At 42.8% G+C, this 27260-nt stretch overlaps 2 protein-coding genes across 3 annotated transcripts; one reads left to right on the top strand and one right to left on the bottom strand.

The window, feature by feature from the left end:
- Positions 1-2934: 2934 nt before the first annotated feature.
- Positions 2935-9374, bottom strand: yipf4 (Yip1 domain family, member 4). Its single transcript, XM_084021125.1, has 6 exons — positions 9129-9374; positions 7080-7233; positions 6648-6819; positions 4934-5011; positions 4737-4850; positions 2935-3277 (listed from the first exon to the last, which is right to left on the bottom strand). Exons 1-6 carry the CDS (start codon positions 9184-9186, stop codon positions 3140-3142), a joined length of 714 nt encoding a protein of 237 aa, XP_083877251.1. The 5' UTR covers positions 9187-9374; the 3' UTR covers positions 2935-3139.
- Positions 9375-11353: 1979 nt separating this feature from the next.
- On the top strand, positions 11354-26863 carry exo1 (exonuclease 1). 2 transcript variants are annotated; one of them, XM_084021629.1, is made up of 14 exons: positions 11354-11482; positions 13068-13264; positions 13749-13868; positions 14905-15028; positions 16503-16640; positions 17970-18182; positions 19903-20090; positions 20224-20326; positions 20419-20635; positions 21033-21219; positions 23204-23723; positions 23896-23976; positions 25359-25549; positions 26646-26863. In XM_084021629.1, exons 2-14 carry the CDS (start codon positions 13104-13106, stop codon positions 26755-26757), a joined length of 2355 nt encoding a protein of 784 aa, XP_083877755.1. In that variant the 5' UTR covers positions 11354-11482; positions 13068-13103; the 3' UTR covers positions 26758-26863. The 2 variants fall into 2 exon arrangements, with proteins under 2 accessions (XP_083877755.1, XP_083877754.1); XM_084021628.1 differs by lacking the exon at positions 11354-11482 and adding an exon at positions 11589-11655.
- The last annotated feature ends 397 nt before the right edge of the window (positions 26864-27260 follow it).

Below are 27260 nucleotides of genomic sequence, written 5' to 3' on the forward strand. Positions count from 1 at the left end.
AATTACCAACTTCTTAATTATTGGTAGAATTAAACATGTTTTTTAAGTTAATTACACATAAAATGAAGTTGTTCCAACTAGTTTTTCCACATTATTTAGAAGTGTTATGCACTTAATTACAATAATTATGAAGAAGTTTCTTAAGTTGACAATGGTTTAAAAATGAAGTTGGTCCAGTTATATTTTGTACACTACTTTAGCTTTTTAAAATATTAATATTCATGAAGCTTTCATTAAATTGTTTAATTCAACAACAAAATTGTTAGGCAATTGTGCATTTGTATTGGATCCTGCAGTTTTTTTTATTACAATATAAAGAACATTTAGATCAATGTAAAAAAACTGCACACACGTGTTTCCCCAGCAGATAGTCAGTCTTTAAACAGTATGAAACGTTTTAACACACGATGTTTGGGAGACCAACAGAATGACATTCATTTTGAACATCTTGAAGTCTTTAAGTTGTACTCCATAGGATTTGAGAAACGTCGCTTCTCGCAGCCTCTTTGGCGGTAGATCCTGCAGGCGAGCCTCTGGGACTTCATCTCCCAGAGTTCCTTTAGTAACCCAACACTGTCAACTGTATGACGAGTTGTGATCCTGTAGTTTTCCCTCGTTGGCGGTCACTTTGCTTCTTGATGACTTTCCTTCTTCGCTTCCATTTGTTTTTTGTTTCTTTTTCTTGGACTGGAAGTTGAATGGTCTTCTTTCTCTGCCTGTTGATCCTCCATTGTGAGTCAGCAGTAATGAAATGTTGACTCACAATATTAAGTTGATGTAATTACCAGCATTATTATGTCAACACAACTCATCAAAATAATGGTTGTAACTTAAAAGTTGTATCAAAATCAATACATTAGATTTTTTAATTTGCAGCCATGCCTTTAATTAAGTGGTAGTAATAGATCCCCTGAATTATTTTGAGGAGACATACATTTATTAAATCACACATTTGTGTTATTGAAAACACATTAGTTAAGAATAGCTTGAATTAATACATTTAGGCGTAACTAACAGGATGTCCGATTCTTTTCATTTCCTCCCATCAGTTATACATTTAGGTGGAGTTAACAGGCGTGACAGGTTTGTTTCTCTAATCAGTAAAACAAACAGAAGTAGGCTACAATTATCAGAACAATAAAAATGTTAAGGCTCCCTCATGCGGCTCAAATGTGTACTGCAGATAAAAATGTTAAATAAAAGACTGTCTGGCGACTCAAATAAAATCTCCTGCAAGTCGCGACCCCAGTCTGTGGGAATGACTGGTCTGTTGGACTTTAAACGGACCATAATGTACTAAATGAACATCATGCTGAATTGAAGAAGACTTGAAACTAGAGATTGAGAACATAAACTCATGTTTACAATGTTTACTGAGATAATACATCAAGAGAGAAGTAGGACCATTTTCTATAGACTTCTATACAACCAGAGAGGAGTCGACCCCTGATGGCCAGCAGAGAGAATGCAAGTTTAAGGCACTTTAGATTTGGCTTCACTTTTCAGAACTGGAGGTTGCCACCTACAGACTGCTAAATACACTTGCAATTTGACCTTTAACATGTATTTCTTTTAAGACACATGCGTTTGTGGTGTTGGATAATGCTGCTATTAATCCTTGTGCAGGGGTGGACTGGGACAAGAAAACAGCACTGGCATTTTTGGCCCAGACCGGCCCATTACCATTCTGTTACACCAGCTACAGGTCCACCATTCGTGCGTCCCCCATAATAATGCACACATGCTCATTTTCATTTGCTGCTTCTCACCGGGGCGTTTGACGGCAGTTGCTCAGCCTTCTCACCGGGCTCATTAGCTTTGCTGACTCGAGTGGCACCGGCCCGGCCAGTCAGCCACTGCTGGGCCGGCCGGTTCCTACGTCTACAAAATAAAGTAGTTTATACTGCAGACAGCATGCATACGAATTATGGGCATTTTATTGAAAGAATTGTTGATTGGCTCTATTCTCCCACAATGCAATGCACAAAGGAGGGACAGCTCAGCTGGAAAAAAGAAAAGTAGCCAACAATTCAAAAGTTACACTATGACTCATGTCTGATGGCACATAACGTATCATGTTATTAAAAAGATGTTGATTTTTTCCCCTACTTACTACCAATCGGTATACTGATGCCATGATAAGTATGCAGTCCTGTATATTTACCGTATAGTTGTGCGATATTGATTTTGGACTCAGATACTTACCCAGATGGTAAACATATATTTTATATACTTGGTAAACATCAGCATGTGAGCATTGTCAGTGTGAGCAGGTAAACTGTGTGGCAACAAAGGATTAAAAACCTTACAAGCTTTGAGACAAAAGCAATCCCCAGGAGGAAATATATCCTCAAAAATAGTATAAATAATACACTATAATGAACTAATGACTTGTGTTTGGTGTGTTGACATCATTTAGTCACTTACTGCCTTTATTAAGACAAATAAAAGCTTTAAAGTTCAAAGGAGGGCTTTTCACTGACAGATCTTATGTTGCAGAACAAACTATATTTCAGGCTTCTAACCAAAACTCATTCAAAAACCTCTCGACTTCATTCGTGTGTTAGCACTTACTCCTGCAGCTCTCTATACACACCACTGTTTCCTATATTAACAGTGCATGATGAAAAGAACAGTCAAGAAATAGCAGATATTTAAGTGAACTGCCGATTTACTGTGATCATTGATCAAATGAGGATATTCCTATATTTAACGCAGACAAACAGGACTCCGGGGAGGAAAACAAGGCACCACATTCAGTAGACAACGGTTTACATCCACGCCCCAGTCCTAATACTTCTGCTGCTCAAGTCAATAAATTAAGGAAACAGGTCTGTGAAAAATGAAAAGCACAGCAAGCTTTTGGCACCACATTCTTCACTGGAATAAAGAGTAAAAAGCAAGTCCTTCAATTCATATGGAGTGACTATATCCTGATGTTGAAGCTGAAAAGCATAGGCTTTTTATTGAACAAAGACATACGGGACAAAACTATATACATTGATATATATTCCCAACATCCCCACCTTCTAGAATTCGATAGCGTTAAAAAAGAAATAAACAATTTTTTTCTAAAATCCCCTCCCCCATGCTCCAGGGTCAATGTCCATGAAAAGGTCCACAGTTTGAATTCATCCAGTCAAACACCTGTGTATAGTGATAGGAAGTAGATATACAAAAGTAAGATGGGATATATGAGGAGGGGCTTCTTCGTTTTAAACTCATCTCCGACGAGCAGCGAAGCAGCACTGTAAGCAGCCCAGAAGACTCCGAACAGCTGAAAGGCCAAACAGACAAGGAAGGATTATGTCATTTACTCAACATATCTGAAAGAAGTCGCACATAACTTTAAAAAGCAGGAAGAAAAAATGACATTGTGGCATTTTAGTTGATCTTGCTGTGGCTTATTCTGTTATTTTACCAACAATATTCATCATCTCATATCAAATCACAATCACATTGTGCAGTCACTTTTTTCGACTTTTCATTATGTAGCAGCTTAATGCTAAATAATTAATCCAGTCTACACTCAATCACCCATAATGTTAACAGGATTTGAGACATTTTTACAAATGTAAACAATAGAGAGAACAACACTGACATAAGTATTCACACCTTTTTCTCTGAAACTTTAAATTTAACTCCACCTTCTCCTTATCATCTTTGAGTTGCTCTACACCTTGAGTGGAGTCCACCTCTATTACATTCAATTGATTCGTCATGATTTGGAAAGGCACACATCTGTCTATATAAGGTGGAAGGAACTTCCTGCAGAGCTCACAGACTGGGATCAACCATGGAGCAAACACTGAAGTGCCTTAAACCTGCATTCCTCATAATGGCCATCAGGGGGCGACTCCTCTCTGATTGTGTAGAAGTCTATGAGAAAATAAGCACCCTGTTAACTTAATGGGTGACCTTTAGAGCAGGGGTCTCAAACTCAACTAACCTGTGGGCCTCTAAAGGTAGAGTCTGGTTGAAGCTGGGCCACATCAAGTATTCCACAAAAAAGGAGGACCAATGTAAGTGGGTGCGGCTTATATTCAGGTGTGCTCAATAGTCCGGAAAATTATGTTACAAGTGACCAATGTTGCTAATTTGTGTTGTTGTCACGAGTCTGAGCTATGGTAGCTCACAAGTGTTAAAAAATACAAAACGCACAGGGCAACGACTCACGCAAATAAAGTGAAGAAAAAAATGTGCGGGCCGCACCAACACCAAGCTTCGATTTCAGGTAGGGGGCCGCAAAATATCATTCCAGGGGCCGCAATTGGCCCGCGAGTTTGAGACCCCTGCTTTAGGGTCTTCTCCCTGTTATGCGCGTCACATTCCAAGAAGACCTGCAATCGCTGGTGCTTCAACCAACTACTGACTTTACGAAGAGAATGATTATGTCAATGTGATACTTCAGGGCTTTGTTTAATAAAATAAATTGCAAAAGGGTGAAAACCCTTTGATTATGTACTGTAGATCAGTGTTTGCCAAACGTCTCCCCTTTTTTTGGGATCTGCTTTTTTAAGAACAACAAAGGCCTACAATAATCAGGACAATGTGCAGAAATCCTGACCATTTGTACTGCCGTGGCGTCATTAACCATTTTGAGGAGAACCACGTTTGATCAACCACAACTTGGTTTAAACATATTGAATTTGACATATTCACATAGGGCTGAAAGGATTACTGGAGTTACTTGAATACATGAAAAATCAAACTGTTCTGTGTGGCCTTTGACTCACTTTGATGAGAGTAGAAACCAGCTCAAACCCTCCGATCACTAAGAACAGAGGGGCTATGACGATGAGAGGAAGAAGGGAATATCCGATCACTCCAAGAACTTGGCCGAAGGAAACCTGCACAAAAGAACAACGGGTCTCCATAAGAACCAGCTCGGGTCGGGTCCGACTGGACTATGATAACTATGTCAGCTGCTTACCTCACCACCGAGAACACGAGCCAGCAGGAAGATTGTTAGTGATCCAAATATCCAGATGGTGATGATCCAAGACACAACCTGCAAAATAATGTGTCCACATTGAAGTTCCCATGACAATTCACTGATATCCATACTATACCATCCACATAATCAACCATATAACAGCTCAACATATTTATATACCAACATTTTAAAATAGGTAGCGTTTGTTTTTCTGAATGTGTCCTCGTTTGTAATGCCTTAAAGGAGAAATCCGGTCATTTTTGACCCCATTTCCGTTGTCCTCCGGTTGGGTCCGTACGAGACACCACGGCGCTCGTTTAGCTCAAATAGTGTTGCAAAACGAAATAAATATGTGTGTTTTAGCATGAAGTTACTCACCTCAAATCACTCCGTAGACATTGGCAGTAGATAGCCGAGCGCCTGTCGTCCCTCCCACTCACCGCAGAAACGAAAACATTTTCCACGTAGTTTTGATTTTGTATCCATAAAGAAACGATCGAGCAATGCAGTCGTCCTGTCCGTAATAAATCCATGAAGCTGTTACGTCCATATGTATGACTATGTTACAACATAGCAACGATAGCTTACAGCTAAACAGTAGCCGGGAGCCAAAACAATGCAAGTCTCGCGCAAGTTCCCGTCTGCCGACGTCCTCACTCTGGAGCTGTTTTCAAGCCAGTACAGTGAAAAATCTTGGACAGTCGCGCGAGGGTCACTTTGATCTCACTCTGTTGATGAGAGACTGCAGTCTGCACACGCGTCACGCGACTCCCACTCGTGCTGTCAACACAACTAGCCTACTGAGACTGCGTGAGATTTGTTGTGGCTGTAGCAGGTTCAACTGTCACAAAGGCTAAGCAATCTTACTATGTAGGCTAGCGCTAGTTACACTGTCATATGGACATGACGGCACTACTCGATGGAAAGAAGTTTGTCACTGTATTGGCTTGAAAACAGCTCCAGAGTGAGGACGTCGGGAGACGGGAACTTGCGCGAGACTTGCATTGTTTTGGCTCCCGGCTACTGTTTAGCTGTAAGCAGTCGTTGCTATGTTGTAACATAGTCATACATATGGACGTAACAGCTTCATGGATTTATTACGGACAGGAAGACTGCACTGCTCGGTCGTTTCTTTATGGATACAAAATCAAAACTACGAGGAAAACGTTTTCGTTTCTGCGGTGACTGGGAGGGACGACAGGCGCTCGGCTATCTACTGCTAATGTCTACGGAGTGATTTGAGGTGAGTAACTTCATGCTAAAACACACATATTTATGTCGTTTTGCCACACTATTTGAGCTAAACGAGCGCCGTGGTGTCTCGTATGGACCCAACCTGTGTTGCATAGGTCTTGGAATTGGTTTCTGAGGCCCAGGAAAGCAGATAAAAGTTGCCCCAATGGGTTAGCATTGGAGCGAGTCTGGAAGGCTGCCAGGCAGGTACAGATCTCGGGCTAGGCAACGTCAATTTTTGTCGGGTTTTTTGCTTCTAATAAGTCGGGATGACCCTGAGGACAACGGAAATGGGGTAAAAAATGACCGGATTTCTCCTTTAAGGAAACATTATTGATAGTAATATTAATTAAAAGTAAATAATAAATAATTTGCTGTTTAATAGCTTTTTAATCTGCAGCAACCTCCCAGAAAGTGTGGTAAACCTGGTTCAACTCACAAATTCAGATTCTCCAGTGTGTCACAGTGCGCTGCTCACCTTGAACTGTCCATAGATGGAGATCATGGAGAAGAGTAGCACCACAGCTAGAGGACCCCAGAAGTCCGGGTTGTCACGGACCACCTGCCGGTTATAACCCAGCGATGGCATTGGCATCAGCACACACCGAATCTTGTAATAGATGTCCTTCAGGTCAATGTCCAGCTCGTCCCTTCTCACACAGATGAGACAATTTTAGAATGACAAGCTCTGCACTGAGGCTTCCGAGATGATGACAGATGAAATAGGTTTCCAAAAAAACAAAAAAGAGGAAACAGGAACAAGTAGGACTACATAAACAGGACTGATTGAGATAGGTTATATGCATCTATAGCCCCTTTGAGACAGACGATTCTGCCATAATGTCAGAAAGGCGAGTCCTGGTAATACATCATCACTATGTCACGTCTTTCGGACACAACATGTACTCACAGAAGAGGCTTGTTCTCTTCGCTGTCATCCTCCTCCACCTCCAGCAGCCAGCCATAGCCTCGCTGCCTCAGGAAGGTGGTGGCGTATGGATCTTTACCGCTCTCACTGCCCAGGTTTAGCTTAATGTCCGGGGCACTGATGGTGCCGCTGAGCTCTGTGGAAAACATTTGTTTGCAGAGTAAAGTGTTTGAGCAAAGACTGGTGTGGCACAGGAAATACACTCATAAAGCACCCGGATGTTTGACAAAATATCACAAACACATTGGAGATGGAGATGAACTGCTCCTCGCCTGGAAAGTAGACGAGAGCAGGCGGAGCAGCAGGAGGCGGAGCCTAAATGCTGCGCTCCAGTCGGACAGTTTCCATCAGTTTCCATCAGTCGGCCTTCAAAGATTTGACAGGAAGTCATAGAAAAAGTTACATCCTGTTAGACGCGATCTGTAGTTTGTGACCACATTCACATTTATTTATATTTGTTCATAAATATCTGTGGGAATCAGAATACTTTAGTGTATGTATGAATTTATGTATGAACATGGTACGGTATAGTAGTGTATCTGCTGTTGAGGTAGTATCATAGAATCTAGTGCACAGAAGTAAAGTTTGACAGTTATATTGTACTATATGTAATGTGTGCGTTTCTGGCAGGTTTTTTTTTTAAATCAACGACATGAGACATGTTTGTTAACAGACTGAACTTTTATTGCACAACATGAGACTAGCAGCCAGTGTTAAATATTAGACTCACACAGGAAATGAGCATTTTCTACTAAATGTGCTGTTTGTTGTCTAAACTAAGAGCCAATCAACTCTTAGATGAAGCGAGAGCCAGGCGTTTCCCATCATGCCCCGGGGCTTGCAGTCGGTTGAGATCAACTGTGGCGCCTGGCTCTAAAAACTGCGGCCGCCTTGATCTCGTGAGATCATCGTTGCCCACGTGTTCATGACGTCAGAGCAAGTCGGGATCAAGTCAGACACAAAACTAACCGGCATGCATCACCGAGGATGGATTCTGTGCAGGTCTGGCTCATCTCCAACGAGCCCACTATTATTGTGGACAGTTGTTTTGACAAACTGCATCAAAACATTTCCTTGTTTTTGGCTAAAAACGCTCCAATTTAAACATGAAGTTCAATGTACTGAATCCATCAGTTCAGCCCTTCTTTGTATCAGTCCCTACATTAGTATAGAAAAACATCAACCTAGAGCTGAATCCACTAGTCAATCATTTTTGAATATTGAATATCTAATCTAAAAGCTAAATCAAAACCTCATCTATAGTTTCAGTATGTTTTCATGTTTTGTAGACTAACTGAGTGCTCTAGGAAATAATAGGCTGAAACAATAATAAAGTAAACATTCGTTGAACTTCTAGTCTGAACACATACTATAAATATACAATTTAAGTAAAAACTTCATTTAATTGAGGTCATTCCTGTAATTGACCTGTTCAACAAATCTTAGCTCCATATCAGTCTGTGTGTGTATATAGTGTGTGTGTGTGTGTGTGTGTGTGTGTGTATGTATGTGTGTGTGTATATATATATATATATACTGTATATATATAAAAATGTGGTTTATTTAAGTTCTTGTATATACGTTGGCGTGTGAACTGTAGTCGTTTATACGACACGAGTCGGTGGAGTCACTGATGTAAAAGAGGTGCAACTTATATTTAGGTCGTAGAGCCCCGTGGTTTGAAGGGTAGCGTTCAGGTACAACCTTCAGCCTTATAACCTGGACAATCAGCATGTCACACAAATACATAAACCCACTTTGACCAACGGCGTTTATTAGCAACGTTCCTGAACTACGCGTATCGATGCTGACGTTAGTTAGCTAAGCTAATCAGTAGCTTGCACATTCAACGTAAACAACAAGAGAGGCTTTGACGAAGAGGACAGTTTCGGTCTACGCGTTAGTTTAACTTTCAGACTGAATGCACCGTTACTTGTGAGATGCTACTGTAAGACAACTAAATAAGACTCCTGGCCAGTGGTTAGCTCTCGTTAGGCCCGCTAGTTGTGGGCTCTAGTGGCGTTAGCTTACCTTCAGCCTCTGTCGAAGAGACGAACGTGAAATCTCCGTTGGTGGGAGAGAACTGCATAGTTACTATGATATCACCGTCACACGCCTCGGGTACAGAGATATATCATTTAAATAGATGTCCCGAGAAGCGTTGATAACGCTGTCAGTGATCACAGCTCATCAGTGAAGTTAAACTGTCGCATTTTGTTTTCGTTCGCTCGCACTTCTGCGTCGGGAAGCAGCAGGAAGAGCAGAGGAAGCTGGGAAATGAGACACGTCTATGATGCATTCAGGACATGGCATGAAGCTGGGAAATAAGACACATCTTATGATGCATTCAGGACATGGCATGAAGCTGGGAAATGAGACACGTCTATGATGCATTCAGGACATGGCATGAAGCTGGGAAATGAGACACGTCCTATGATGCATTCAGGACATGGCATGAAGCTGGGAAATGAGACACGTCCTATGATGCATTCAGGACATGGCATGAAGCTGGGAAATGAGACACGTCCTATGATGCATTCAGGACATGGCATGAAGCTGGGAAATGAGACACCTCCTATGATGCATTCAGGACATGGCATGAAGCTGGGAAATCGAGGTTAAACAGCTAAACAGAGAAATTAGCCTATATTATGCGATTATTGAGTTACCAGTATGTACGTTAAGATTAAGATCAAACGTACACATTTTTGTCTAATTTTACTATTATGTGAACATTCTCTGCATTTTGACAGAGATAAATAATTGAATGTTATTTTATTTTATCAGTATATGGCTGTTTAAGTTAACAGAAACAATCAAATAAGAACAACATATGATGCAGGGTGTAATGTTACGTTACCATAACCTTATTATACCTGAAGCAGTAGGAATTAGACCTGCGTACAGACGTTTCCCTCTAGCATGAGAGCTCTTGATTTCATTGTGATTACTTGATGAAATGAAAGTTATAAAAGCCAAGTGTTGCTGCAATATTTCACACAATTTGAGTAAGGCGTTAGAGCTATTAAGAAAACATTGTTGGTAAAAATGGAACCTAAATGCTTTCATGGTGAAATATGTCTTTATCAATATGATGAATGGGATGGGGGTTTCTGTCCTTGCAGACAATAGTGCAATGAGGAAAAGAGGAAGAATCTGCACTTAATTGTAAAGAAGTTGACTGGAAGAATAGAGGAGTCATTTATTTATTTTCTAGATTCAATTATATTTTCATTGTACAACGGGATTGCACAACAACATTCAGTTTGTAGTCTAATTATTTCTACATAAGAAAAGTACGTACACACACACACACACACACACACACATTCACAAACAATATTATATGGTGGAGGAAGGAGGATGGATTCAGGAGTCTCTGAGGAAAGACGCTGCTCTAACATCTGATGGTATGGCAGCTACTCTGTATCTCTTGCCAGATGGCATTAAATATACTTTGGGCTCTCCGTAGGCATCTCCCCAATATCACCGATGCTGGTAGACGCTACCAATAATGTGCTGGGGGGGTTGATAGATCCCTCCTGCCCTGGGCTGTGAACAACCATTTAAAGTTTGTAATGTTTCCTGTCATGATGCTTTCTATTGCTCCTGTGGAAAAGTATATTTTGCCTTCTTACGTTTCCTTAAGAAATACAGCCATCTTTTAGCTAGTTGTAGAGTGCCATGTTTTTCAGTATCAGTTTCATGGGGCGATTGTGTCTCACCTGAAATATATCATGTCCTGATGATGCTGGGGGTGAAGCATATCTTCCATTATGATATAAAATAAAAAACAAAGAAACATGAGCTCTGGCTCCATTTTAATTATTTATTTTTTTTGCAACTGGTTGCTCGGCGACAGGAGCGGCAAAGAGGAAAGCGACCTGTCAATCAGCGGGTAAGCCCCGCCCCCTAAAGCATCCCCTGCTTTCTGGTCTGGTGGACTCTAAATGGACCATAATGTACTAAATGAACATCATGCTGGATTGAAGAAGACTTGAAACTAGAGATTGAGACCATAAACTCATGTTTACAATGTTTACTGAGATAATACATCAAGAGAGAAGTAGGATTGTTTTTGTTTCCTAACAGGCAAACGAGGAGGTCCACCCTGTCAGCCCCGCCCCGTCTTCCCGCGGACCGCAGCCGGTAGCCTACGACAGAGCTCGGCTTTAAACACCGGCGTGCCCCGTTACGTTTCACCAGGAGGCGAGGGTGGGGAGACTAGTTGGACATGTGGGCCGTGAGGCGCCAGTCATTGAATCTCCACCAGGGGATGACGAGACAGCGGCATTTAGTGTGGAAGAGTTGTACCAGCGCCGCTCTCCCAAACGACAACCCACAGAGTTTAGTCCAGCAACTAATCGTGTGAACGGGATGTACCGGTAAGGATTTGGAGCGCACGCCTCTCTGTTCTGTTACCCCCACCCCCTCGGTCCCGCTGGCCAATAGCAGAAGCTCGTACTGAAACGATTTCTTTTGCCGCTAAAACTCAAGTCTTTCCAGCTTCTGCCCTGTCAAGCTCCCTGTGGATTAAAGTAACAGGAAACGTAAAAAAGTAAGATTTAATCCCACATTCATCTTGATATGTTGCGTTAGCGTGTTGTCAAGGTGACTGTCTGTCATCTTTGAGTTCTCAGACGCGAGCGTCGGTGTCGGCCACCGTTAATAAGCGAAGAACCGTCCGCTGCTGTTCAGTTAAATGAACGGTGTAAGACAGGAGATGCCTCTCGGTGCTGTAATAACGAGCTAAAGGGCGAGAACTTGTACACTGAACATGGCAATCAGAAGCAGCGATGCTGTCACCTGTTATCGTCGACACGTTCTTCCTACACACGGAAGGTTCAGATATCTATATTGCAAATATGAATTTGCTTATTGCCAAACATTCACAAGTCTTATAACACAATTCGATGGCATGTATGATTCTTTGAGGGTGTGTGCTATATTCGGCACACATATTTTCCAAAAAGAACTTCAGTTACCTGAAATCTCAATTTTAAATAGTGTTTTGTGTTAGCTAGCTTTAGCACTCTTGTGTTTTGATGAATACATCGGGAATAACCGACAATTACGTTACTAGTTAACGCTGGCAATAGGAAGTAGTTATGTTGGCTAGTTTATAGTCTTAAGTGTTGCAATATATGTAATATTTCCGATCCACGACAGCTAACGTTATAGCAAGTTAGCAAAATTGAATTTTAATTCGGTTTGCGGTTACGGTAACTATGACAGGAGTCCATAAATCCATAAGCTGCATTCTCGATGATACAGTAGTCCTTAGCAGTCACTGTCATGAAGCAGAAACAAAGGATCAAGTCGCTATTACCTCGTTAAACCTGATCCTGGACATGTATCTGTTGGTTACCTTGCTCCACCACTAGAGGCGCACTTGTCCCAGAGGATAAGCACATTCAGTAGCTTAGAGAGAGGACGTCACATGCCACCCAGCTAATGGTTCTGATGAGGCATTTCAAATGAGCAAATACCGGTGGAAACGTACAGTTTATCTAAACTGACCATAATATACTGATATATTATAGAGTTGCATGTAATGCTGTACTTGTATAATTACATGTGTAAATCTTTATATTGAGGGTGACAACAGGTTCCAGTTTTGTATTTGCACTGCAGATTGTGTCTTTTAAATGTGACAAATTAGTTAGTTTAGTTTAAAATAGTTGTCAAGCCTTGAATATTTTTCAAATAACAGTATAATAAGCAATAGACTCAGTGACCAGAAGACTAGAAACGCTGTTGTGATAATAAAAAAAAAGATGAAAAAATCTAGAGGAAGCCATAAGATAAGATGACCTGCCTGATTCAGCTGAGGGACTGGACAGCAAAGTGCCTAGATAGCAAACGGCAAAGCACAAATCTGCACTATGCAGCTGTGGTGGTAAATATGCCTTTCCTCATCAAAAGTATGTTCAGTTGTTTTTATCAGTGTTTCCCCGGATCCTTTTCCAGCTTCAGAATCAGCGCGGCTCATATCAGCAGCAGAATATGGGAATCTCTGGACTGCTGCAGTTCATCAAAGATGCTGCAGAGCCCATCAACGTGAAAAAATACAAAGGCCAGTCCGTGGCTGTGGACACATACTGCTGGCTACATAAAGGAGCATTTTCATGTGCTGAGAAGCTTGCTAAAGGAGAACCAACTGACCAGTAAGCATTTTTATTATTCTAGCTCAATGAAAAGAATGTGTTCAAAGCTATGTTAATATTTATTTAGTCATTACTAGTGGGGCTCTGTCTATTTCTTGACAATGCTGATTTAGGGTCGCATAAATGATGCGTTTCAACTGCTGAAAAATATTCTTCACATAAAAAATGCTAAATGTTAACAAAGTATGTTAAACATACTATGCATGCAGGACAAACACTGTTTGAGGCTTCAAAGCTTAAACTACTATCTAACCAGAACAGGAAGCTTGTTCTACCTGTTATCCAGCTGAGTGCAGTGTCTTGTGGTCCTAATTAAGCACACTGTAATGGAACTATGAACATGCTTATCCTCACCTAATCAATACACCAACAGGTTAATCATTCACAACTACTTATCTATTGTATACATGGCTATAACAGTAATCTTGCAGTAAGGATTGAATGTCCAGAACTGATATCAGCATTGCAATTGATCCATTTCTAGGTATGTGCGCTACTGCATGAAATTTGTGGACATGCTGTTGACTTTTGGTGTCAAACCCATTCTGGTGTTTGATGGACGCAATCTGCCTTCAAAAAAAGAAGTGGAAAAAGCTCGCAGAGAGTGAGTATTTATATTCATCACAGAGTTTGAACATTGCTTGTAGCAATCATAAATACACCGAAGGTTCTGTGTGAAACGATCCACTACCTTCCTGTACTTTGCACCTTAGAAAAGCCATGGTGGGACCAGATAGCTGGAGCTAACGGCTAATAGCCCACCCTGAGCTAACCCCTGTTCTTGCCATAACGAACATCTGTCACCCAGTGACTTATGTGATTCAAGTGATTTAAGACAAATGATCTACTGGGGAGAGGCTCCTCCCACTGGGGAGAGGCTCCTCCCACACAGTAAAAACATATAGAGCTCATCATGAAACCGTGGCGGTCATTAATCGCTAATACTGGATTAGTCATGGACTATGAGAATCATTCCTTTGTATCAAGCAGATAAATAGTTTTAGCTTGAAGTGTTACTTAATTTAATTTAAACATGGAACATCCTGCAATGTGACTGAATGCATTTAAAGATATTTACACAGGAAATGTTTTACTATCTGGACATTTTGGAGAATATTAATCTAAAGAAAATCTAAAGATGAATCAAATCTAGTTGTTAGTTGCTACCTTAGGGGAGGGGGTGAGGAGCTCCGACTTGACTTTTCTGGTTGAAAAGTAAACCAAAAAGGTGAGGCAGCACATTGGAATTGCACCATCACTCACACAGAAGTCCATAGAGAATGCTGTAAGAAAGAAGGAGATGTGACCGTGACAGAAAATGGAGCTTCATTTTTCTGAGAAGAGGCGATGGTCTGTGCCAGACGCAATAATCCAGTGTTTTTCATAACAAACAAGCTCAGACAAAGCTTGGTCTATTAGATGGTCTGCATTCCCAAACGGCAACAGAGAAACATTGTTAATGTGTGAAGGTGCAGACAGGAATGTAAATACCTGTCGACAGGTGAAACCAAACAACCCCATCCCAAACAAATACTTTAACACCCGGCAACCTTATTGAGATGCTTGAATTTCATTCTCGCTGCCAGTAGACATTCTCCCCGTGCAAAGTGTTACGTTATTCATCCTGTTTCACCCTTCAGGCGCAGAGAAAGCAACCTCCAGAAAGGCCGGCAGCTGCTGCGTGAGGGCAAACTGTCCGAGGCCCGAGACTGCTTCACCCGCTGCGTTAACATCACCCCAGCCATGGCCCACAACCTTATTCAGGTGAGCAAGCAGCCTTTACATACCAACCCACTGGTGGCCTGATGGATTTCTTCTCATTCAACACCAACAACTGTCCTCTTCTGAAAGGCATTCATGTAATTATAAAAACAACAAATATCTACAGATGAAAAAAAAAGCATGGCTCAATGAACCACAATCACTGTATTGGGGATGTTTATGCTAATTTGGCTTTGTAGAGCCTGAAAGACATTTAGACTTTAAAAAAACCTGCAAATTGATGGAAAATAAGAGGCGTTTTCTTGTTAATTTTATTTGTATTCTGTTGGCTTTGCTGTTATGATAAAAGAACCCTTAGTTGGTCCCACGGTGGGAGGTTTACAGGATTACAGCAGCAAAAGGAGCGTGCAACAACAAGAGGCAGAAGACGACAAAAATAATAAACAACTCACAGTACAGATATGATGAGAAAGTAAACAGTAAAAAAATAAATGTAAAAAATCTATTTGTAGACACAATGAGTGGTTGAGTCACATTATTGCACATATTAGACTGAAAACATTGATGTTGCACATAATATTAATACTATTGTTATTGCATATGAATCAGAGTCAATGAAAGAATGAGTGAATTATTGTTTTTGATGTGTTCAGTGCTACATTTTGATCAGGGTGCGGGTGCTAGTTATGCATATCAGCTGATTTTCATTGTTAATAGTGTGATCGTTGGCCTCTCTAAAGGCGGATCAATAGAGATGATCAGAAGTGGCATGGATTCTGAATTGAAACATTTTCAATACTCGTTCGTCTGCTTTCAAGCCTGCTTCTTAACTGGCTGAGAGCGACACAGCTGGACAAACACTCGTGCTCCCCGGTGCCAGGCGCTCTATGGCGAGCTCTGTGATGCCGGGCCGGCTTTGTGCCAAACACACCCGGCTCCGTCATCTCCCCCCCCCCTTCTTTTATTTGCCTCAGAAGGCTTCACATGAATCTGTACAACATAGGACATCCTCTGTCCCACGACCATCCACAATGAAGAACTCTTCAAAAACAAAGTGAAGAAACCTCAGCGAGACCCTGAGGAGGACCCTCTCCTTGGATCCTAACCCCTCACCCCTAACCCCTCACCCCTAACCAAGAGCAGTGATAGCAGCAATAACAATAATGGCAGAAATAAAATGTCCAATAAATGTTATGCTAGAATGTTTAGCAAAGAACCTAATGATATCATGTGAGTATTCACAACGTGTCCTTAAAAACTGAAGGTATTTCTAAACCATAATGTAACTGCTGGCTGTATCTGGGCATTTACTGTTATCAGGACATAGAGCATGGGCAGGTAAAAATATACCAACATAGAATTCTTGTTCTTAATCTCACCGTCTTTATGCCGTTGATGCTTTACTTGAGATACAAAATACAGAAACACTCGCATGAAGACCATTGTCCGTGGTTACATCCAGCCATGCTGCATGTTGGTGTAACTATATAGAACATGTTTGTGTGTTTTTAAACAGGCTGCCAGGGCCAGAGGAGTGGACTGTCTGGTGGCTCCATATGAAGCTGACGCTCAGTTAGCGTACCTCACTAAATCTGGTTTGGCCCAGGCCGTCATCACAGAAGACTCTGACCTGCTGGCATTCGGCTGCAAAAAGGTATGGCGTGCTCGACCAGGGGATGTGTTTCCAGCTGCATGGGTGTGTAAAGGCGTAGAGAAAACCGGGCCAAGAGAGCTGACGGTGTGACGTCTGGCCTTTTGTGGATCTTTGAAGCGGGTTTAAAAGCCTGCTGGAACCATTACCACAGCTTCCATCCATCATCCATCCATCCATCCATCCATCCAACCAACCATCCATCCATCCATCCATCCACCCATCCATCCACCCATCATCCATCCATCCATCCAACCAACCATCCATCCACCCATCCATCCATCCATCCATCCAACCATCCAACCATCCATCCACCCATCATCCATCCACCCATCCATCCATCCACCCATCATCCATCCATCCATCATCCATCCATCCATCAAACCATCCATCATCCATCCATCCATCCATCATCCATCCATCCAACCATCCATCATCCATCCATCCACCCATCATCCATCCATCCAACCATCATCCATCCAACCATCCATCCATCCATCCACCCATCCATCCATCCATCCATCATCCATCCATCCAACCATCCATCCATCCATCATCCATCCATCCATCCATCCATCCATCCATCCATCCATCATCCATCCATCATCTGAAACTTAGCAACAACAGAGTCGTGGGTGGAGCTGCAGCCTTCTGTAGCTCCATGCTGCTCTACTTTCTAAGCCCGCCCACTTCTTAGCGGTCCAATCAAATGCGAAGGATTTGATTTAAATACGTCTTGTAATTGTACGCCGCTCAAATGTAAGATAGATAGATAGATAGATAGATAGATAGATAAGTTACTTCCGTGAGTAGCTCCACCTGCAGACCAACCGCTGCTTTTCAAATTTTGAGCAGAAATGTCTCCACAGACACGGAGATCCTATTTCTGGACAAAGCAGCAAGTACAAGCACTTTCATTAGTTGGTCACATGATCAACCACCGTTGTTTTAACTCACTCTGTGATAGAGAGGAACTTAAAAGACAATGAAATAGATGGAAATGTTACGGAGTACCACTTTAACTACGTGGTTAGTTTACCTGACGTACGCTCTCTGAGACACCGTGTCTCTCTGTGGACGACGGCTCTGTCATCATGCGTTGTTGGTGAACGGTTCACTGTTAATTTTCATCTAATGAAGGTGACGCTATGTGACACCCAAGACGGCAGCTGCAGCAGTGCTGTTCATTTTCAAATATTTCTTTTACTTCATTCATAATATTATTATTACCTTTTTTAATTTAGAGTATTCATTGACAGCCCTACCTGCCTTCTGCCTCTGCTCATACATTTCCACCGGCTCCTGAATCTACTGTCTTTCACAATCATGCAGGTGATCCTCAAAATGGACAAGCAAGGCAACGGCCTGGAGATCGACCAGAGCAACATGGGCCGCTGTCACTCTCTGGGGAACGTTTTCACAGAGGAGAAGTTTCGCTACATGTGCATCCTCTCTGGATGTGACTACCTGGCCTCCCTACATGGCATCGGCCTCGGCAAGGCCTGCAAGCTGCTGCGACTGGCCAAAGACCCCGATATCATCAAGGTGAGAGCCGATGGTGAGACAGTGAAGTTGGCTTCTGCGTTTCATTTTGCAAGGTAACTACAATTTGAAGTTGTAATCCAAACATCTCACTTTTAAGAAGGACGGAACTGCAGGAAGTTGGGCTGCTTCTGAGCAAAGTGTGTTTAAATAATGTGATTTAAATCTGTAAATAAAACCTCAGGCTCAGGGAAAAAGTGGTATCACCATTCCTAGGGGCTCCTACAGATTTAGGGTGATACTATAATAATATAAAGTTGAATTCATAAGCAACAAAACACACTGCCTTATTCAATTTCCTCAGGTACGACCTTAATTTGGCCTGGAAGGATGTTTGCAATATTTATTCTGTAATTGACATTATTTACTTACTTTGCAACTTTTATGTGTGAAACTTTTTCCAGAGCTTTAAACCATATCCCAAATTGCTTAGTAGTCATGGAGATAGCTCAGTTATCATTTGTGGTTGAAACAAGCCTGAGCAAGCATCCAGTCAGATTTATGACTCTCTACTTGTGCTCCCATCTCAGTACATTTTCATATGAGCCCTTATCCCATAGTCGTCATTTGTTCAGCACACTTTACATTGACTCAATTTAAATAAAACAAACATCTTAGTGCAAATCTTTCACTTCCAAACCAAGTTATGAACAGAAACATTGAAACATTCCCTGAAATGCAACTGACTCAACAAGTGTTTAAATCATTTGCTTAGTCTTTTTATAATTTATACCACTAATTCAATACACGTTTTCTTTTTTTTTCTTTTTTTTTAATAGTTTTTCCTTGTACAAAGCATTTTATGAAGTACCGGTAACACAACATGAACATGGGGTGTTTTCTGTCACAGTATTACAGCAAAGTAATCAACCAATCAAGTACATCTTGACATAGAAAAAAAACTTAAACAAAAGAAGGGCGTTTCAAGGAAATGTACATTTTCCATTGCTTCCAGATGTCATTGAATTTAGATTGCTGGAGCCCCATTGAAAAAGTGGTTCTTTCCATTACATACACATCGTAAATAATATCATACCATTCGTCTAAACATGGGACGTCTGCCTTGAGCCATTTCTTTGTAATTGCTTTTCTAGCAGCTAGACTCAGTATTACAAATAAATATTTATTTTTCACACTTAAATTAGCCGAGTGCACAAGCCCAAAAAGAAGTTTGTCCCAGTTAAACGTAATGTCAGTTCCAAATATAGTTACTAGTTCTGAATAAACCATGCGCCAGAAAACAACTGGTAGTGATTGGCTTCCTGAGAACGACACAACCTCCAACACAATAAATGTTTTCTATAGTGTATAAAGTATATAAGTACAGATTATACCGATTATTACAGACTGTGAACAAAAGCGGTAATGTTTCCGAGCACCAGATCCCCGATAGAAAACCTCATGTTGCTGCAGCGGGGTCTGACCTGCACAGTCGTGGTTCTGGTCCTCCCATGCCTCCCACACAGCGTGGTGTCGCTGCGGGCACCCAGCAGGGACTGGAGCTCCGTCTGAGGTTAAAGGTGGCAGCTGAGCCAGATCTGGACCTGCTCGTGGTGGCCGGGGCTCGCCGGAAGCCTCGCTGGGGTCTAAGCCGAAAGAGGTTCTGATGAAATGAATGTTTTCATCTGATTTAACTGGAATCTGACACGGTGGGCCGATGACGGGTTGAACGCTGCAGCAGTGGTCCAGTGGGAGGCCGTTTATTGTGAGCTGTCGTTGGCAGGTGATCAGAAAGATGGGCCAGTACCTGAAGATGAACCTCGTCGTCCCTGAACAGTACATCGAGGGATTCATCAGAGCCAACAACACCTTCCTCTACCAGCTGGTGTTTGATCCTGTCAGGAGGAAGGTTGCACCCCTCAACCCGTACCCAGAGCACATCGACCCCGCCACCCTCAGCTACGCTGGGCTGTATCCTCCCGTCCTGCATCGCATTGTATGTAGGAGAAATGATTTAGTTTGACCTTTTGGTTATGTTTGATTTACAAAAGGGAAGAGTTCCTTCACTTGCATAGTATTCTGTCCTTGATGATGTTGAATTCAGTAATGTAGGAGATGACAAAGGCTTGCAGATGGCCTTGGGAAACCTTGACATCAACACTATGGAGAGGATAGACAACTTCAGCCCAGACAAACCCATTGCACAGGTATCAGATCACAGTCTGTTTTTAACTTTAATTTAAATCGCGTCTCCTTTAACTAAAAGGATGTATTTAACTTTGCAAATGTCCTTTTTTAGTTTTCTAAACCCCGCAGTCACAGCTGGAACGACTCACCAGCCACAGGTTCTGGTCCCAGTATCTGGAGTAGAGGATTAAAGCCAGCAGCAGCTGCCCCGCCCCTGTCTGCTGCCTCCCCAGACAGACCTCCCGCCACCAGGGGGAAGGAGAGAGTCATCAGCCTGGTGGGTCTGAGGTTGTCCTGCAGAGAGCTGCAGGTGAAGAGACCACGAGAAGGTGAGCGATAGCATACACTCGTTTGACCCTCGACTGCAGCACAAACATCTCAAGGTTGATGTTGAGGACAGCTGATGATCATTGAACGTGAAAACAAGCGTTGGGTTTGAACATCATGGAGAGGCTAAGTCCCGCCCCTTCCAGTGAACCACCTTATTATGGAAAAATAAGCACGGTCATCAAAGAGATAAATAATGTAACATAATGTAACAATGATCCAGTTTGAGTTGGACCATGATTTACACGTATGTGTTAGTTGTTTATTTAAAATATATTTAATATCCTCGTACATATTTGATCTGAAATAACATCCTATTGGGACGCCGTAGGGGGTGTGGCTTAGCCTCTCTATTGTTCATGTGACATCTGGATTGTACTCGTCTTTTTCCTCCCATAGACTCTGCTTTATCAGACCAGGATGTGCTCCAGCAGTACTCCCCCTCCAGTCACAAGCGATCCAGGTCCGACCAGCTTCCAGAGAAGCCAACATTACCCAGTCAGCCCCGGCCACGCAACCGCTTCGCCACCCTGCTGCAGAGGAGGAACCAGGTGGTGGAGGGCGACGGCCAGACCACATGTAGCAGGTGACATCACAGCCATTCAACCACATTTAATGAGCAACTTTTTATTTGACTCATGATTGACTAATCTAAAGACTTCTACAGCCAGACAGAATCTAATTGTCTCTGAATACATTTAAAAGGGTTATTAGTGGATGATTTAGTTTTTACAAAATATAAACTTCATTTGATTATTTAAATGAGCTCAAGTTAGAACACTTGAATTTATAAATGAGTCGTTGGAGACAAATCACAGTGATTACTTAATTTCAAAAACGGAATCATGCTCTAACATTTAGACCATAGTTGATCAGTAGATAGTCATTCATTTTTATGTGAATGTTCTAAACAAGGACCGCAAAAACAAGATTATGTAGCTGCTGCTTATGAGAAATGCTCCCCTGAAAAAAGCCAGAACGTGGTTAGCTTAGCTTAGCATAAACACCATAAGCTGCAGGAAACGACTGGCCTGGATCTGTCTTCCACTAACTTCTGTCGGGTCAAAACGACTTATGATCAGCCAGGGGCATGCTAGCATGAATGAGTCACAGCAGCCATCAAAGCTAGCTTGTCTTTCTGCTTCTTCTGTGGAGACGGTTCTCCTCCAGCAGAGGAAGCTTCTAGAAAAGGAGACGGTGCTGCCAAAGCTTCCTCCAGTTCTCCTTTGTCCCTCAACGGCCACCGTCGTCAGTCAGGCTGACCCGAATGCTTCCAAGCTTTGACCACTGCCATGGTAAACAACGGCCAAATCAGTATTCCAATGCATCATTTTAAAATAATGGATTGGACTCGTTTCGGGTGGCATCGTCAGTCTGGAGAGTGTGATCAGCTGGAGGGAAACGATATCCCCGGTCATGTCCGTGAGACTCCCTGGTGCCAGAAATATCCAGTCAGGAGAAACACTAGACGATATGTAACCCTTAGAGATCCATGTAGACCCCTTTTTTAGGGGGGACAGGGGTTCTTTAGGGGGAGAAGCAGGCCAACAGTATACACCACAGAGAAGTGGAACCTGAAGATGAATATGCAGCGTGTGTCAAGTTGTTCTAGTCACAAATCAGAAATAACAAATAATATTGTGTTAGAAGTATATGACGGCCATCCCAACACTCTACTCTGTCTCATGAGCAAATGTTGGGTTGATAATTTCTTATGTAGATTTGGTGCTAAATTGATAGTAGAAAGAGATAAAAATGACCAAGAATCCCTCAAAATGACCACATGAAGACACCAGGACCCTGAGGAACGCCATAGATAAACCCATGCTGTGATTTGGTATCTAAAGCGTTAGACTTTTGGAGATTTCGGCAATTGGATGGTGAACGCTTCTGTTGTGGAAACTGCTCAGCCACCCCCGTATCAATATCCCTAAATCAATCATTTGAATGCCCCAGACCCACTTTAATGCAATTCCAACACTGTTCAGGGACCCCAGTCTGCAGACATATCCAAATCCACCATGTTAGTGGAAATAATACATTTATCCAGCATGCAAACTCTGCAAGGGTTTTTGGCCCCAAACTGCATAGAATGAGCATGAAGTGTGCATGTCTGTAAAGGGGAGACTCATGGGTACCATAGAAGCGTTTTCTTTCACATATCTTGAGGTGAAAGGTCAAAGGACCCCTTTAAAAATCGCCATGACAGTTTTTTCCTCGCCAAACATACCTCATCAGTTTAGCCACCTTCCTAGAAAGCATGACATTGACGATCAGTGAATCTCTTTTTTTTCATTTTCTAGATTCATATAACACCAATCTCCACTCTCGCTTTAAGAATGAGCCAGCTGCAGCCTCTTAAAGACAGTAATGTCGGCTGGCGTTCCTGCAGGAAACCACAATATCCATCTTAAGTGATAAAGCTAACAATATGAGCCAAAAATAATTTCAAATGGAGGCGATTAGATGCACTAAAATACACAGGAAGTTACACGAGCTGCTGCAACAGGCTGCCATCTTGTACGTGTAGGACACCGCATGTTACCCTGTGTGTTTATTTCTACATGCAGGTTCTTTAGCAGTTCCAGTTCAGCAGGCAGTCTGAGCATGAAGGCACCTGCCAACGATGATGTACCTCAGGATGTGGAGCCCAAAGCTGCGTGTCCCACTCAGGACAATCCTCCCAGCACCCGGACCAGTGACAGCGATGGTCCCGACGGTCCGTCTGTGGACACCCCCAGTCCGCCTCCATCACCGAGCACCACAACTCCCAGCTCATCCAGTCAGGGCCTCAGGCTGTTTCAGTGGTCAGGCAGCTCCTCCCCTCCTGAACCATCGAGAACACCTCAGACGACGTCGGGCCTGCAAGCCCTGCAGCAGTTTCACTTTAAGAGGGAGAGTTGCTCGTCGTCCACAAAGACCCTCAGACCGCCGGATGGAAGACCAGAAGAAAGGGATGAGCTCCCAGATTCCCCTCCCTCCCAGGACAGTGCCTACTTCTCCCAGTCCCAGCCGTACCTCACTTCCTGCCACAAAGAGGAAGACCTCAACTACACCTCCCCCTCCTCCTACCCGGCGGATGCTTCATCTGTACGGTCATACATGTCTCCACTACCTGTATAAATATGTATATGCATGCTTGTGTCAGCCTTCACACATACATCATCATCATCAGTTTCATGGCAGATGAGTGGGTGTGCAGGAAGCTATTTTAGTCGCCTGGCTTTGTGTTGTTATGCATCTTTTTTATTTGCTTCCTCAGGAAATGATTTCAAGAAGAGATTCTACAGAGGATGTCACACACTCCCCAGAAGCAGCAAAGACCCCTCCCAGGAGCTCAAAGGTGGGTTGGTGCCCGAGTTACGTCCAACTTTGTGAATGTTTGGTTGAATCTTTGGTTTAAATTGTTCTTTAAATGAACTGCCGGAGTTTCTTTGTCATTAGACGGTGCAGGACTGTGTCAGCCTGCTTTTATAGAGCTGTAAATTCCCATCACATTCCATTAGCGTGGTGTTTAATGCCCCTTGACAGCATGGGAGATGTGCTGGTAATGAGGATTTTCCACCCTGACAAGCAAATAGACTAAAATTACCATCCAACTCATTTTCTTAACCAGCAAAGCATTTAGTTCATCACGCCGTAAAGGAGAGTGATTTGCTATATGAGAGTGTCCACGACTTCAACGCCTCCTAGTCAGACGTAGATCTCCACAGTTCTAAAGAAAGCTCTGGCTCTACACCTCATCATGATTGTGCGGGGGGAATCCAGTGGGTTGGTTGCATCTCTAGACGAATCCTAATCGCACAGGATGCAGCGATAACAGCTTTGCATAAAGATGGCCGAGATAGTGGAAGGTGAGGAGGATGCCTTCTGAAACAGGAGCAGAAGGGACCTTCCCATTCACTTAACATACACCAACATACCCCATCCTGCTGTCATCTGACTCAGGTCTGCTCTCTGTGCCCCACACTGAACTGCTGACCTTTAGGGACAGACCCTTCAGCATGGCAGCCACCCCCACCCCCACCCACCCTCTGGTACCTCCTCTCCACAGACATTCACCTCTCACCTCTTAAAACTGTCCTGTTTGTGTGTAGGACTGTATGTCACACCTGTCACTATGTAAAGTGTCCTTGGGTTCCATGAATGGCACCTTATGAATACCAGTTATTATTATTATTATTATTAGTTGCCATAGCGACTGTTGTAGTGACAACATTTTTAATGTTTACATCTCTGTGCATGGATTAAACAACTAAAATACGGTGTCTTACTGATTGAGCTTCAGAGATGTTGGCAGGTGTGTTTTATAAGTTCGGAGCGAGTGGGACTGTTTCACCCTGCCTCCCTATGCTAAGCTAGCCGAGCCCCTCAGCAGCAGACATGCCTGTTGTTCTAGATGAATCTGGAGAGGGCTTCGTGTGTCGTGTAGCAGCGCCGCCATAACTGTGGTGGCAAGTCGTAGTCTCTCAACGGTGTTAAATGGTGACTCACAGCCGAATCCATCCGGGTTGGTTGTGTGTAGATCACAATCATGTACACAATTATGTATATTATGTGTCTATATTTATTTGGACACTGACAGACACTTCATATGTTCCGTTTGTGACGGCGACCGAATTAGGTTTCCTTTGAGGTCATTAGGTTGTTTTTTTTCTCTCATGATTTAGAAAAATGAAGTCATTTCATAGCAGTCTCCCATCTGTGGTCTTTTGTTCCCTCCAGGTTTCAGGTCTGTTGAAGCCAAAGTGGAGCAGCCAGCCGTCAAAGGTGCAGACGTTGGGTCCTGCCAGGGCCAGCGGACTGAGGAAGAAGTCTGCAGGTCCTGGCAGGAAAACCTCTTCCTCTAATAACGAGAACAACCCTGGTGTCCAGGCCACCATCAGCAGCCTCTGGAAGAACTTCAGCTTCAAAAAGTAAAGGACAAATAATCAAGTATCTTTGTCAATGAATACACTATTTGAATTGAATTCTAAGTGCTTACTTTACATGATTCTGAAAGTATGTTTTTAAAGGAAACATGACGGGAACTTTATGGAGGGAAAACCATAATAAATAATAATAAACATACTAGATGCCTCATCCTACATCCGCATTAATACCATCTAATATCTTTGGGCGTTGTGCAGCACCTCTTGTCACCAATATCACTGATGCTGGGAGACCGTACCAGGTCTGGTTTGTAGAGTCCTCCGGTCCAGGACCCTGAATATCCCCTGGTAGTTTGTTTCCAGACAGGATGTTTCTATTGCACATTTATAAAAGGTAACAAGAACTTGGCATGGAAATGTAGCCTTCTTAAATTTCCTGAACAAGCAGCTGTTTCTGAGCTACTTCACCAGGGTGGAGATGTGATGATCATGTCTGGTTGTTTGTGATGCTGCTTCCCAGGAACTTAAACCTGTTCACAAGGGTATGAGTCAACAATCCTCCTGGGTTCACTGACGTTGAGCGGTAGCTTCTCAGAGCTCCACTCTGCCAGATTGCTGATTCCTCTCTATATGAAGACTCATCGGGCTTCATTCACCAATATCTTCCCACGTTTTTTTGTCTTAAATATGTCAACATCAGATGAAAGATGTGTTCTTGAACCACAGAAGGGTTCACAACTGTTTGTCTTCATGAATCCCACATTTTTGTGAATCAAAAGCACGTGCCGGTTGTTCCTAATAAGCATATGTAAACTCTCGCCAATGCCCATAAAAGGGCATGAGACTGCTGGGCCGTGTGTACACACAACATTGGCACACAGAAGAAGGCTGTTGATGGCAGAATCAAACGGCTGATTTAAGGTGTTTTGAGTATGTGAAGGTCCCAACATATTCTGTCTGCTGCAGCGCTGTGTGACATTAGCCGTGGACGGATGCATGCACTCACTCACTCCCACAGGACAGATCTCTATCTCCTGGCAGAGATAATAACGCCAACGTAGTAGTGGAACGTAACGCAAAGCAACCGTTGCATCATGGCTGTAACTTGTGTCTTATGGAACCGGCTTCTTGTGTTTTTCAGAGATTCCCAGAAGATGAGTGCCTGTAAGAAAGGAGAGCCCATGTCTCCTGTCAGAGACAACGTGCCGGCCGACTCGCCTCAGACGGACATGAACTTCATCACCAGCTGCTGACGGATGCTTTGAATGTTTCACGCAGTGCTGAGTGAAGCTTTTAAACCAACCGTGTATTTTAATGATTTCTCAATGTATTTTAATGTATAGTTTGAAATAAAACAACTGTCTCCTACTGCAGGTGCATCCTGTGTTGTGCGTCCCAACACTTCCTTGAGTTGTTTAAAGTGCAGTTGCATCACATCTTGTTGTCTTCTGTTGCTTCAACTCAGCAGTCAAAGAATGTGTCACCAGGTAAAAATGCATAATGCATACTTGAGTGTTTACTGAAAAGGCCCTACCCACATGCAGGCTGAGGAATGTGGCGGTGAGACTGATGGCTCTTCAGCGCAGCATGGACGGTCGGCCGGAGCCAGTTCTTTGTTGTGTGCCACAGAATCGGTTCTCTCACCTCCAATGTTATCAGATGTGTGTTTACATGCTTGGTTGGCTGTGTCATTTGACTGTGTCATCGTGCTTGCATTGTTTGGATCTACGATCTCCTGGAGTACATCAGCCGTCTT

This window comes from Eutrigla gurnardus, assembly GCF_963514095.1.
Source record: "Eutrigla gurnardus genome assembly, chromosome: 11".
Classification (NCBI taxonomy): domain Eukaryota; kingdom Metazoa; phylum Chordata; class Actinopteri; order Perciformes; family Triglidae; genus Eutrigla; species Eutrigla gurnardus.

Excerpts from the sequence above, each read along its gene's own strand:
- yipf4 (XM_084021125.1), bottom strand. The coding sequence starts at position 9,186 with ATGCAGTTCTCTCCCACCAACGGAGATTTCACGTTCGTCTCTTCGACA. Across the intron at positions 6,820-7,079 it reads GAAGAGAACAAGCCTCTTCT|GGACGAGCTGGACATTGACC; the intron begins GTGAGTACATGT and ends CTGTGTGAGAAG. Across the intron at positions 3,278-4,736 it reads TGGTTTCTACTCTCATCAAA|CTGTTCGGAGTCTTCTGGGC; the intron begins GTGAGTCAAAGG and ends TTGGCCTTTCAG.
- exo1 (XM_084021629.1), top strand. The coding sequence starts at position 13,104 with ATGGGAATCTCTGGACTGCTGCAGTTCATCAAAGATGCTGCAGAGCCC. Across the intron at positions 15,029-16,502 it reads TGGCCCACAACCTTATTCAG|GCTGCCAGGGCCAGAGGAGT; the intron begins GTGAGCAAGCAG and ends GTTTTTAAACAG. Across the intron at positions 18,183-19,902 it reads AAGACCCCGATATCATCAAG|GTGATCAGAAAGATGGGCCA; the intron begins GTGAGAGCCGAT and ends TGTCGTTGGCAG.